Raw genomic sequence first — 14,272 nt, forward strand, 5'->3', positions numbered from 1 at the left:
ATAACAAATTGAAGTCAGCCCCGAGGCAGCAAGAGTTTATTGGCTAAAAAACTAAAAATAGCAGCCACGTCACAGCTCAGTGGGCGATGTTGACGTTAGACTTATTTTAAAAAAGCCTTCTGTGCTCAGCACCACACCCAGAATAAAGTGTCAACAGGTCACACCCACTTCCCCTCGACCATGCATCATGGCTTTTTCATTAAAAAGGAATGCAATTGGCCAAATACAAAGACTTTCCCCATGCCATTTATGGCAAACTGTCACTTGTTGCGTCACTCTTACGTTTTACATTTAAAAGCCTGGAAGTAAATCTTCAAATGACCTTTTATTGTTCTTAATTCCTTCGTAACTTGAAGGATGAAACTCTATATTATGTCCTCAGTGTGTGTGTCTAGAAACTATATTTTCAATAAAAACGTGTATTTTAAAACATGGCTATATGTTTAAAAAAAAAAAAAAAAGTAACAATTATGATTCCGGAATAACGAGGAAAAAAAATAAAATGCTTGGAACAGTGACTTCTTTCATTACCGCAAGCCAGTCTGATGAATCTGCGTCCAAACGAAGGGGCGGATCCGAACTCCCTATTGGCTGACGCCCTTGTCATCTTCAAGAATCGTCCCCGCGTGATTGGCTATCTCCACAACCTCCACCTGTGATTGGTCTGATTTGACGTCACTCCAAAGCTACGCCATTGCGTAACTGCAGCGACTGATGAGCCCGACGGTGCTTGGAAACTGAAGCTACCTTTTTCATATTTGTTCACCGTTTATACTGGACAGCCGCTACACTCAGACGCCGAAGGGGGACTAATGAAGAACAGTTTAATTTAAAAAAAAAATATAATGTAATGTTCGCCTGCTGTCTGCGGCTGCAGAAGTGAGCCATGTTTTGGTTTTGATATCAGCTATGTTTACAGTTGTAGCTGAATAGAGGTTCCCCGTTAAGGGGTAACAGTTAGCTTAATAACTGGACCTTCCAGCCTTTTCTGCCCACATTTGAGGCAGAAAAGGCGTTGTAACAGAGTATATTTTTGTTTCTCCTGGGTTGTGGGGCTGGTGCCCAGCCAATAATTGACTCTGGAGCAGGACACGGAGGTAGGTTATTTTAAAAAGTACTGTAGTGGCTATTTTTAAGCTGTTTGCTAATGGAACCTGTTAGACTGGCGTAAATGGAAAACAGCATGCAAGAGATAACACTAAATAATTCTCTAAAAATAAAATAGGCATCAATACCGGTTGCAGCGTTATGTCTATATACATGATGGGCTAAAAGTAGATATATATTTAAAACGTTTTAATTTTATATGTGTATATATAAAAAAAAAAAATATATATATATATATATATATATATATATATATATATATATATATCCTTGCATCTTTCTGCCTTCATTCCTTTCCAGCAGAAATTATGCCTGTATGAAGCTCACGTGCTAAGTAGGGATATAACGATATCCCGTCACGATACGATATTATCACGATATGAAGCTCACTATTAGATAATTATCACGATATTGTGGGGAGTTTGGCGATATTTAAAAAAAAGGTCACAATATTTTAAGAAAAATGTGCTCATACTTAAAAAAAACACACAACCTTGTGCTTTTGTACATAACAGCAATGTTATTATTATTATTATTATTATTATGTTTTTATTATATTATTTTGTTAATGCATGCACACATTGAGCTTCACAGGCATATTATATTCCCCTTCATCGGACAATTAGTGTAGATTTTAAACATAGAAGGGCCAAAACATCCCTAATGAGAATTTAATTGCACTAAAAAATTAACCAGGTGCTAGAACTGCACAAATGGATATTAACCTGACTTTTTGAGCAGATGTGTTGCATTTAAATATCGTGAACACGACGACGACGATATTGTGGCAGTTTTAATATCACGATATCACGATACCGCACTTATCCTTATATCCCTAATTGTAAGTCTTAAATGAAGCATTTGTATTTGTTATTTGTGTCCCGCCCCAAAGAGTAGTATAGCAGTAATCATCAAATTAGAAGTGACTTTTGTTGTGATGTAAACTACAACAAATAATAATTTACACACAAAAAAGGTCTGATTTCCATCCAAATTGGCATCTTTTAATTTGAACAAAGGTTATGGTTAATGTATTTGCAACTAATTTTTAATTCAACAGGAATGATGATTTCTGCTCTTCAACTGTTTTTTTTGTTTGTTTTTTTAAGTCATGTGTATGTAGCCCATTCCTCTCCTTAGTGTCATGACTGGAGTCATTCATTCAGGGATGGAAAGTTTCCTGGCAGGTCTCTTTAAAGTCCTTTTACGGGTGGAGCGTGTGCATGAGTCTGCTTCTGTCTGTACTTCGTATAGTATGGAAACATTACAGCAAATGTAATGTAAAACATTTTTAGACCGCATACCATTTTAGAAGAGGCGTTTCTTCAAATAGAGAAGCAAAACATCGATGTTTGCTTCCCATTTTCCGCTCATTGCAAACTTTCCTATTCGAGCGACACTTGTTCACTGATTTTTTTTTAATGTATTTATTTTTTGTTCCCCGAAGCAAATCAGGAAGTTTATTGTTTTTGTGTGACTAGACCAAACATGATCTCCTATCTCTGTCCTGTAGAGCCTTTAAAAAAAAAAAAAAAAAAAAAAATCTCCGTATGATCTAATCAAGAAGAACACTCATTCTTTTCTGCTTGCCTACTGACAAAGGTTTTGATGATGTACTATATGGAACGTGTCCACCCACTTCCTTCTTTGTCGGTTCTTGTTAGAACGTCACCATTACGGAACCAACTCCCCGGAATGCAATCCATGCTGGTCCACTCAAATTTTCCCATCGGAGATCATGAAAGTAGAAATAAGATGTTCTGTTATAAAACCTTTATTGACTGTTCCGACAATTGAATCCCAACATAATATGTATAATAATAACTTCAATAACAGTAAATTGAGTGAAGTGGTGACCTGGGAGGTAAGTCTCTTCACATAGTGATTAAACACAATTGGCAATCCACTATTTGTTCTTTTACTTCTCTTCACAATTTTTCTTTTTTTGCCATAACTCGAACCATTGACTGACATCTCGTCTCTTTTAGGGGTTCACTGATCGATCGGCCAGCCGATTTATCGGCCAGCCGATTTATCGGCCAGCCGATTTATCGGCCAGACGATTTATCGGCCAGACGGTTTATCGGCCAGACGGTTTATCGGCCAGACGGTTTATCGGCCCGCCGATTTATCGGCCCCAATTTCCTTAATTTTGGAAGATCGGTGATGAAAATGAACCGATCTTTTCCACCAATCTCATTTCCTGTCCTCTTCTGCTGAGATAACTAATAGGATTTTCATTTTTATTTAAGAGAACAAATTCATGTGCAGTAAAAACAACCCATTTGTATTATTTCACTGATATTGTTCAATTTTTTTTCCCACTAAAATATAATTGTAACACTCAAGGTATACGCTTCGTTGTAATAAAAAAAAAAAAAAAAAAAAAAAAAAAAAACGGCATCGTCAGAAATCGGGATCGGCAGGTCAGACTTTTTAAAAGAACGGTTATCGGTGATCGGCCGGAAAATTGTGATCGGTGCACCTCTTAGTCTCGTTGTGTGTTTCCGACAGGATAGCATGGCCATGACAGGAGGGACTGCAGCCGCCCTCCCCATGAGCAACCACACCCGAGAGAGGGTGACCGTTGCCAAACTGACGCTGGAGAACTTCTACAGCACGCTGCTCACCCAGCACGAGGAGCGCGAGATGAGGTGAGGCCGACCCTCCCGTGCCTCTGTTTAACGACACGCTCTTGTCTCTCAAATTCATCGCATACGATAACAGCGGGCAACTCGGTGAATGCAAGATGTAGCTGTTGCTTAAAGCGTCAAGTGTCAAATCCGCTCGGCACATGGTTGCGTATTTGGTTGCAAACAAAGGACGATCACGTTACCGCAGAGCTGATCTTGTATGCGAACATAAGAGCAAAGAGATTCTTTGTCAAGATCTACAAACTTTCCTTCACCCCATTTCTACCCATTTGAAAATTCTAGTCTCATTTATTCAGTATATGAAAGGATAGGATAGGTGAAAATCTGCGCTATAGCGAGGCGATTATATGTACGCCACTGTAACATTAACCGGTTTAAATTAAACATAAACACTATGCTTAAATATAGGACAAGAAAAACTGTCCATAGATAATTATTCTATGAAAATATATTGCGGTTAAAATGTAAACTAAAATTGTACTGAAATGTGCTCCGAGCTGTCGAGTCTCTCTCTGTCTCCCTGGTGAAACGCGCAGTGCATATTTCATTTACATTAAAGTCCAAATAGACTCATCAAAGAAATAGATTCTGCAACTGAAGATCCATACACTTTCCAAACCACGTATTCCTCACAAGGGGCTGACTTTATTCACATTAAATTAAGATTATTTTTCTAGTACAAATTTAATTTTTTTAAATTAAAAACATTGTTCAAGCCCCACAGTCTCGGAATTTGAACGTGAATTAAATCCATCCCTCACCGTTACTTGTTTTCCTGTCGCTAGGCAGAAGAAGCTGGAGAAAGCCATGGATGATGAGGGCTTACCAGATGAGGAGGTAAAGCTTGCGTTTCCAAACATTACTACACACTTGGAGTTAAAGCATGCTTACATATTTTAGGTACTACTGGACCTCAAATATTTAAAGGCAGAAGGTCTTCCGTTTTCACTCAGGAAAATGCAGGCTGGGGGTAGAGGAAAAAAAAATCACCACCACACATTAACAGAAGCCAAGAAGTGTAGATTGAGAAGGAGTTCATGGGTATACATCCTGTATTTTCATGAGTAAAAACGGAAGACCCTGCCTTTCACATCCACATCAAGCCTTTCCGTCGCTTCTCATTATCTGAGAGTGTCTTCTCATTTGGCAGAAAGTGATGCGGCGTTCACAGCATGCTCGCAAGGAGACGGAGTTTTTGAGGCTGAAGAGGACGCGGCTGGGCTTGGATGACTTTGAGTCCCTTAAAGTCATCGGACGTGGTGCTTTTGGCGAGGTATGCTCAAGAAAAACTGTTTTTTGTTTTTTTTCGGGTGTTCTGTTGTTGCTGTCTTTCATTCCTGTTGCTCGTGCTTCTCCTGACAGGTGCGTTTGGTGCAGAAAAAGGACACTGGGCACATTTACGCCATGAAGATTTTACGGAAAGCAGACATGCTGGAGAAAGAGCAGGTCAACTATCGCAAGCTTGCTCCTGCTGCGTTACATTTGACTTAGTTCATTTTCCTTTCCTGTGCAGGTTGCTCACATCCGGGCAGAGAGGGATATTCTGGTGGAGGCAGACGGCGCATGGGTGGTGAAAATGTTTTACAGCTTCCAGGACAAGAGGAACCTCTACCTCATCATGGAATTTCTACCTGGAGGTCTTCATTTACACTTACAAGACACACATAGCTGAAAAATCCAAATGCTCGATTAGATGTCCGGTTGTAAACTCGTTGCTAGGTGACATGATGACGCTACTGATGAAGAAGGACACCCTTTCCGAAGAGGCCACCCAGTTCTACATCGCCGAGACGGTCCTGGCCATCGACTCCATCCACCAGCTGGGCTTCATTCACAGAGACATCAAACCGGACAACCTGCTGCTCGACTCCAGGGTGGGGAGAGGCCACACACATTCCTTCTTTCTGTGTCATCGTATCATATCTATATCTGATGCTATGTTATTCTGCTAGAAGTTTGTACTCATGAATGTCACCTAAATGTTTTTGTTTCCCCCCCCCCCCCTCACAGGGACATGTGAAGCTGTCTGATTTTGGCTTGTGTACTGGACTGAAAAAGGCCCACCGAACAGAATTTTACAGAAACCTGACACACAATCCACCTAGTGACTTTTGTTAGCATCACACTTCCCATTTTGATGCACTTTTGAAAATTATTGTAAATGGGACTTATTGGTCTATTTTTTTAATTCTTTGTTTCCGCAGCCTTTCAAAACATGAACTCCAAGCGGAAAGCAGAAACCTGGAAGAAGAACCGGAGACAGCTGGTGCGCCTTTGACTTTTTGATATACTGTTAATGTGGTAACTGGCCATTTTGGAGACCTAATTAACTGGATTTTGTAGACCTTTCCCTCAATTGACTGTATTTTGGAGTGCATGTGGATGCTGTAGTCCCGTCATTTAATATAGCACAGATGTGTCCAAACTTTTTCCTTTAAAGGGGAAGTCAACCCCCCAAAATTGTCTTGACAATAGTATGTTCTATGCAGCTCCACTAGTCTAAATACGGTATTTGGTTAATATTGCTTGAGTGGAATATGAATTAAGCAGCAAAATCCAGCAGTTTTTATCAATATCAGAAGGCAACCATTTAGCCACTTGCTGTCGAGTGAAAATGACATCACAGTTGCTCAGGTCTCAGGGAACAACCAGTCACAGCTCGGCTTCAGAAAACAAGTGAGCTGTGATTGGTTGTTGCCTGAGCCCTGAGCAACTCTGATGTCATCTTCAATTGACTAAGTGGCAAAATGGCCACCCCTTGAGATGGTTAAAAACAGCTGGATTTTGCTGCATAACTCATATTCCACAAATGTAATATTAATCAGAATGTCATGTTCATACTAGTGAAGTCACATATAGCAATAGCAAAAATGTTTACGGTTGACTTCCCCTTTAAGAAAAATGTCCGGCGTTCTCACTGTGATTTTCAGGCTTATTCCACAGTGGGCACGCCGGACTACATCGCCCCGGAAGTCTTCATGCAGACAGGCTACAACAAGCTGTGCGACTGGTGGTCTCTGGGGGTCATCATGTATGAGATGCTGATAGGTAAGCGGGTATATTAACACGTGGACTGCAGCGTGTGTCAAACGATGAGGTTCCTTTCAGGCTATCCGCCGTTTTGCTCGGAGACGCCGCAGGAGACGTACAGGAAAGTGATGAACTGGAAGGAGACCCTTGTGTTTCCACCCGAAGTCCCCATCTCGGAGAGGGCTAAGGACTTGATACTGCGGTATGTGCAGTATTTCAAATTGCAAATGGCAAACCAATACAGTAGTACTAAAAACGGCTGTTGACTTTTCTAAGGGTAGCGACTTATAATGTTGTGTGTTGTCATCCAGTCAGAAATTGCATGAAATGAAAATATTTGGCTTGTTCCCAATAAAACATAAAGCACTTTAACCAAAAGAGTCCCGTGGCATGACAGGGACTTTAGGGAATGTGAGTGCTGACGGGTTACAGGTAGTCCTCTAGTTATGAACATCCAACTTATGAATATTCGTAGATACAAACAAGGGCTGACCGATGTCCATAAATGCCATATTTTGCTCGCAAGTTAATATTTTTAAGTGTGCAGCACGTCATACATTACAACACAATAGCTCTTCAGCTTGGAAATCACTTGAATCTGACTCGGTGGTCGCTATCTTGGCTCGTCATACACGCCAATCACATTAATGTGCACTTCACGGACAGTCGGAAAACATACTTTCCTGTGTATGTACTGTAAGCATGTTTATTTTGTTTGTAATGAATTTCACTGTGTAAAAATTAAATTAAATTTACGATGAGGAAAAGTGGTTCAGATAATGGATGGATAGATGATGATGTAATTTAATGTATTATTTATTTAGTTATTTAATGTACTGTATAGAAAGTATATGCTGTATATAATTTAATTTGATTCATTTAAAAATGTTTTACATATTTTTATTTTATTAAAAAAATAATTTCATAACATTTTACTTTTAAACAAAATTTAATGTCATTGGACTTACAAGTCAAGTTTCGACTTACAAACAACCTTTCGGAACCCATTGTGTTTGTAAGTTAAAAACAAAATGTTATTTCATAGCTACACTGTTAACAGGCACAAGTAATTGTAAAATAGCCCCTGTGATATAGTTTTAAACACATTTTGGCTTTTTTTTTTTTTTGCTTGTTCTTGGTTGCAACGCCCTCCACTGGCCTAAAAAAAAGCACTTTTCCTATGAAGCATTTTACTTGAATGTTATTGTCATCTGAATAATTTATTTTTCTTAAACTGTATAATATACTAAAATACTAAGTAAAAAATTCAGGACCTCTGTTTGAAATTTTGTAAAGATGTTCAAATAAATATCATACTCTGTGGGTCAGAGGTAGGTTATTTTTTTCAGCAGTTGCAATGCAAAACCACCGGCTGTGTTTTTGGAAAGATTGTGAAAAACATAAAATCGGATTCCAAGTTTGATGGTGTCCGAGCTTTTGGAATTTCATATGTATTTATCTGTGTGTTGTTTTTGTGCTTCAGGTATTGCACAGATGCTGAGAACAGAGTTGGGGCAGGCAGCGTGGAGGAAATCAAAAGCCATCAGTTTTTTGAGCCCGTGGACTGGGAGCACATCAGGTAATTTTTTTACTGGATTGACATATATCACCCCCCCCCCCTCTTCATATCACTCATTCTGAACAACAACACATTTCTCAACAGAGAGCGTCCGGCGGCCATTTCCATTGAGATAAAAAGCATCGACGACACCTCCAATTTTGACGAGTTCCCGGAATCAGACATCCTCCAGCCAGGTATTTTTAATTCACTTTTCTCAAGAGTTTCTAATGACCTCAATGCCTCTGTTTTTGTCCCAGCCAATGCGACAGAACCAGACTTCAAGTCCAAGGATTGGGTGTTCCTGAACTACACTTACAAGCGCTTCGAGGGCCTGACTCAACGAGGCACCATCCCCACGTACATGAAGCCAGGGAAGGCTTGACGGCCTCCAACAGGGAGTATTAAAAAAAAAAAGAAGACATTCTCGGACGTAACAGGGTCGGGCCCTTGGAGGCCCCCGCTGGTGCTGAAGGCCGAACCGCCCCTCAGTCTACTTGTAAACCGCCCTCGCCCCCCACCAAGTTATTAAGCTCTGCTCTGCCGCCAACGAGGGAGTTACCACGTTACCTCTGGTCGTATGCTGGCGCGTGCAGCCCAAGCTCAAGTCAGCGTACCGTACGTACGTGCATGCGTCGCCTCATAAGCGTGCCAATCACTGCTTTGATAGTTTGAACACTGGTTGCGAGAAACTAGCTCGTATGCAAAACAAGTACCTGCTACTGAACACACGCTGCAGACACGCTCTGGAAGGTTTCAGCATGATTTGCAGCTTTCGCACATCCTCCATCATAGTGCGTTCCCTCAAACAGTGACCTACGCTTTAACAGGCTCATTATTATTTTTAATAAGTAGGTATCTTCCCCTGCAGAAAATTGTGTGACTGGTAACCCTTTGTGGTTATAGATTTTCCTAGAAGCACCCGCTCAGGCAAGTTTAAAAAGAAAGAATTTGATGACAACTTTGTATATAATTAAGGATTAAAAAAAAATTATAACAAAAAATGTGCATTGCAATTAGTAGTACAGTGTTCCCTCGTTTATCGCGGGTTCATCTTTCGCGACTTTGCTGTTGCGCGGATTTTTTATCTCTCAAACCCGACGTCCGACCTGGGACACCTTTCCCACGGTGTCTGTCCCGTCACTCCATGACATTGCATTTCAGAGATAAAAAAAATATATATATACTGTGCTGTATAATAAGTAAATTAAAAAAAATACTTTTAATGGGAAAAAAAATACTGTAAATGAAGAAAAAAGATTAATGGAAAAGCATTCACAATAAACTAAAATTCATATAAAAATGAAAAAACATAATAAATAAAATAAAATATATATACTGTGCTGTATAATAAGTACATTAAAAAAAACATACTTTTAATGGGGAAAAAAATTATAAATGAAAAAAACAAATGATGAATCAAAAAGCATTCACAATAAACTAAAATTCATATCAAAATGAAAAAACATAATAAATAAAATATATATACCATGTTGTATAATAAGTAAATAAAAAAACAACAACATACTTTTAATGGAAAACATGAATGTAAATGAAAAAAGAACATATGATAAATGAAAAAGCATTTATAATAAAGTAAAAATCATACCAAAACAACATAAAAAAAAAACATACAATAAACGAAAAAATATATACAATAATAATAATTATTATTATATATATATATATATATATATATATATATATATATATATATATATATATATATATATATATATATAATAATTATTAATAATAATTATATATATTATTATTTTTTTTTTTTAATTAACGCGGATTTTCATTATTTTCATTTTCATTTATAAACGACGGAACACTGTACTGCACATTTGTGCAACAAGAAACATTTAATGTTAAAAAAAAAAAATGTGATATACATAAATAATGATGCTCTTAGCTCAATTTACTCACAATTGTGAATGTAAAATGTAATTCAGTTTTTTCCCCAGGAATTTATCCTTCATTGTTTGCTGAAAAACTTGCTTTTTCACAGCCTTGTCTAATATAAAAGTAATGCTTTGGTGCAATCTGAAGTGAAGGTAGGACCCTTTCTAATAGAAAAGTGGTGCTTTGTTGCCATCTTGTGGCATCTGTAGTTGGGCTGCTTGATTATGAAGAAAATATTGATCACGACTAATTTGGTAGTACTTGAAATTAGGATTAGGACGATCATTGGTTGGGATTTAACTGCACAATGTCACTGTTTGAGGAAATGGGCTGGATCTCATTCATCGTGAAAATGTCTCAGGAAAAAAATGAACAAAATCAAATAAAATACTGGTAACTGGTAATTGTTGGACTGTAATCGAGGAGTTGCAATTTTAGTTGCATCCGAGTGTATAAGGGTAGTCTTTAGGTGTTACAGGGTAAATAAAATAGGCTTGAGGAAACAGCAGTAGCTTTAAGGACCCAGGGATGTAATTCCATTATTTCATATACATGTACAAGTTTATTATCACCTAAACAGCAAACAAGTCATGCTGGAATCTTCCCCGCGCTGCATTAGATGACCCCCCCACAGATCGAAAGTGTGTCACGTCCCTTTTTCACGCTAATCTCAAAAATATGGGAGCCACTTCATTTTGAATTTTGAATCAGACGAAGTCCAATCAATCACTTCCTTCTTCGAAGTGCCTTCACATATAGCTGGTAAATAATATTGTATCAATGTTATTCCCAATTAGTTCGAAAGGCGTTTAGAGAAAAGATGATGAAGCTGGCTCTTTAAAAAAAAAAAAAAAAAAAAAGTAAAAAATATAAAGGAACATGGATTTTAGGTCAGCTTTACAGACAAAAAAAAAAAGTCAGGATGAGTAAGAAACAAGCAATAAAGTTGATGAAAGAGCAGTTTAATTTGGGAAATTGACAGTATTTTTTATGGTATAGATAAGAAAGGATTGTCATAAAATGATGTGCGTCAAAGCAAACATGAGACAAAGAAGCCTTGTGTATGATGTGTTCAATCAGAACACATTAGTATGACAAACACCTTTCCAGACACCGGTCATTTCTTTCATGTCATTTTACACGTCATAAGTATTAAACAAAAGCTTGTTTTTTTTTTTTTTAATATTAACCTTTGAATTTACTTATGCTCCAAGTTGCACAGCTCGTAGAAGAAGAAGAAAAAAAAGCTACCAAAGCTCATCACATTTTGTGATGTGATCAAGAATCCAGATGTAGCTCACGCTTGATGCGCTTAACCTCAAACTACCTTAACATTAATCACACGAACAATCTCACTCACGCACCTCCAAATAGTGTGAGAATTCACTGTCTTGTGCGGGAAAGAAACGTCTGTTCCAATTTTCACCACACGATGGTGCTATTGCTTCAGAAAAAATTGAGTTCATCAACTCTCCATCCATTTTCTTGACCGCTCATTCCTCATAAGGTTAGCGGGTCTGTTGAAATAGTGCCGAAGTTATACAGTGCAGTAAGCAATGAATAGATTTATGTGTATATTTTAGTGTTATTTATTATTTGTATGTCCCTGGATCAACCTCTTTGAATATAATCAGGATACATTTCAACCCAGTTTCAGATTATTTAGGTAATGTGTTCTAAATAAACACAAAATCGATTGTAAAAGTCATGCTCTGTCTTCTTATGGAGCAACTGAGGAAATGACAGCAACAGTGTGAAGTAGTCGGCGTACAGCCCCCGTAAAATAACACACAGCCGTTAATTCCAAAACATTAGTAATGAGTACACCCTTGAGGGTAAACTGTCCGAATTGGATGGTGTCACGTGACTCATTGGTATTGCAAGGCTCCAGGTGTGACTAGGGAGCAGGTGTGTTGAATTTGGTGTCATTTGTTCGGTGTTGTCCCATAAAAATATAATAGTTACAAAAATGTAAGGGGGAGATACCGTATTGTGATGAGTGAAAAGAGGACCTAGAGGGGTATCTTGTTAATAACACATCTTGATACTTTTGTAAGTACAGGACCAAACGAGTATTAGTTTTTGTTTGGTGGGCACATCACCTTAAAACAAAAAAAAAGATATCACCATGATGAGTGAGTCAGGACAATGTTAGGTTATATATGTGATGATGTGATGATGCTGTTTCTTGTAGCCCAGTGAAAGAGGTCACGTGGGAAATGGTAGTAATATATTCACATGGTAACTTTTTATGTTGATAACATGTCAAAATAAAAAAAATCAAACTCATTGAGTTCATATTATAATATCCTCACGTTTGTCTCTTTTTTTTTTTTTAGAATTAATAACAACACGGATCCTGTTTGAAATGACACTGACCAGGTGAAATGTTTCCGGGAAGATTCTCTTATCAGAAAAGACGTGCAAATGACACACACCCGTGGAGCAAACACCATTAAAAGACGCACATCTCTTAAGACAAAAGAGGACGTGACCCATTATAAAATGAAAGTAGTGGTTTACGGTTTGACATGAATATGCATCAAGGTATTTGTCGACGTGATGGTTGACCTCATTTGTTAGTGGTAGACTTAAAGTGACAGCGATGGGGAAGTGGGTGTTTTGTTTGAGAGCATTTCATGGAAAAATATGAGACACTTCTTAATTGTAATATGCCAACCTATGCTAACAAACATGCAAACTAGCATTTTCCAGTAAGTTACTCAGACAACTTCATTTTTAAATGGAATATGCTAACAAGTTATGCTAACGGTATTTATTACTAAAAATATGCTAAAATGCTATTTATAAGTATTTTTAGAATATTTAAAGGCATTAAAAAATGGTTACCTAACGGAAATATGCTTACAAATAAGCTAACACATTGTCAATCAAAACTGAGCATTATCTTCCAACTCTTGTATGAAAAAGTGTACCTATTATTGTGTCCGACAAGTGCATATATAAAAAAAAAAAAAAAAAAAAAAAAAAAAAAAAAAAAAAAAGGGTCATTGTACCATTGTGTGTGGCGAGCCTTGACTGAACCAGGAATTTCAGTTTTGGCGACATAGTGACATTCTTACATGGTGAGTTATACTGGTGTGAATTGTTCTTTTATTGTGTGCGTTGCTTCCTTTCTTCCTTCATTTTTTTTTTTGTTGTTGCGGTATTGTGCTTAAAATCTAATAATGTGACCTACATTGACGTGAAGCGGATACGTTGAAATGTCTTAATTAACGTGCATTCTCATCAGCTGCGTTGCACTAAAACGACAACATGACATGATGAGTGGCTGTTTTTTTCCACTGGCGAACGTGCACGACACCGCGGGTACTTTCTCCAGACGCCCTTCCTTTTAAATGGGTTAACGAGTCAAAGTTATACAAGTTATATAATATATGGGTCAACACGTGCCCGACTGGCACGTGCAGCCGGCGCTCTTATGTAAAGTCGCGTACAAAGGTCTCAAATTACACTATGTAGGTGAGGGACCAAGATCGTCACCGCAACGGACGACAGATCACTCTGACAATACCGTTGGATGCATTTATATAGCATATTTTACAGACAACGGGGAAAGATATTTCAGGTCCAAATGCCTTAAGTTACAAGCGTGGTTAAGGTACAAATTATGCTCGTAAATGAAGGTGGCAAAAATACGAGCGCGAGTTTTGACAGGAGAGAGGGCAGAGTGAGACGTCGTCGTTCACTGAGGCTGCTTTCGACGAAAAGCTCGAAGCACGTAAACACAAACTTACATTAATATAGATAACTAAATCAACTTAAATGAATCAAGTTTAATGATTATCATTACAACACTTTACAGTTTGGGTAATAATGAATAATTAAATTAATTCAACCCGTGAATATGGATTTTTAAATTGCATTTAATGCACATATAGAAAATGTCCACTTGTGGAACAAATATAAAAATCTTGAATTGAAAGGCATTCTTGTGTAAAATCGTAAGTATACAGTGAATGACACAGTGGTGACGTCATTGTGATTGGTATGA

At 37.9% G+C, this 14,272-nt stretch overlaps 1 protein-coding gene across 1 annotated transcript; it reads left to right on the forward strand.

Annotated features, from left to right (window-relative positions):
* Positions 1-711: 711 nt before the first annotated feature.
* LOC144003474 (serine/threonine-protein kinase 38-like) lies at positions 712-10,002 on the forward strand. The gene is made up of 14 exons (XM_077499751.1): positions 712-1,097; positions 3,622-3,761; positions 4,547-4,598; positions 4,912-5,034; positions 5,124-5,207; positions 5,275-5,398; positions 5,481-5,635; positions 5,772-5,874; positions 5,966-6,027; positions 6,692-6,809; positions 6,870-6,993; positions 8,275-8,370; positions 8,455-8,546; positions 8,610-10,002. Exons 2-14 carry the CDS (start codon positions 3,628-3,630, stop codon positions 8,732-8,734), a joined length of 1,392 nt encoding a protein of 463 aa, XP_077355877.1. The 5' UTR covers positions 712-1,097; positions 3,622-3,627; the 3' UTR covers positions 8,735-10,002.
* Positions 10,003-14,272: the final 4,270 nt, after the last annotated feature.

This window comes from Festucalex cinctus, chromosome 16 (assembly GCF_051991245.1).
Source record: "Festucalex cinctus isolate MCC-2025b chromosome 16, RoL_Fcin_1.0, whole genome shotgun sequence".
NCBI classification, from domain to species: Eukaryota; Metazoa; Chordata; class Actinopteri; order Syngnathiformes; family Syngnathidae; genus Festucalex; species Festucalex cinctus.

What these genes read in the sequence shown, in the direction of transcription:
- LOC144003474 (XM_077499751.1), top strand. Translation starts at nt 3,628, where the DNA reads ATGGCCATGACAGGAGGGACTGCAGCCGCCCTCCCCATGAGCAACCAC. An exon ending in ACCTGCTGCTCGACTCCAGG is followed by an intron (nt 5,636 to 5,771) that starts GTGGGGAGAGGC and finishes CCCCCCTCACAG; the next exon opens with GGACATGTGAAGCTGTCTGA. An exon ending in CAATCCACCTAGTGACTTTT is followed by an intron (nt 5,875 to 5,965) that starts GTTAGCATCACA and finishes TTGTTTCCGCAG; the next exon opens with CCTTTCAAAACATGAACTCC.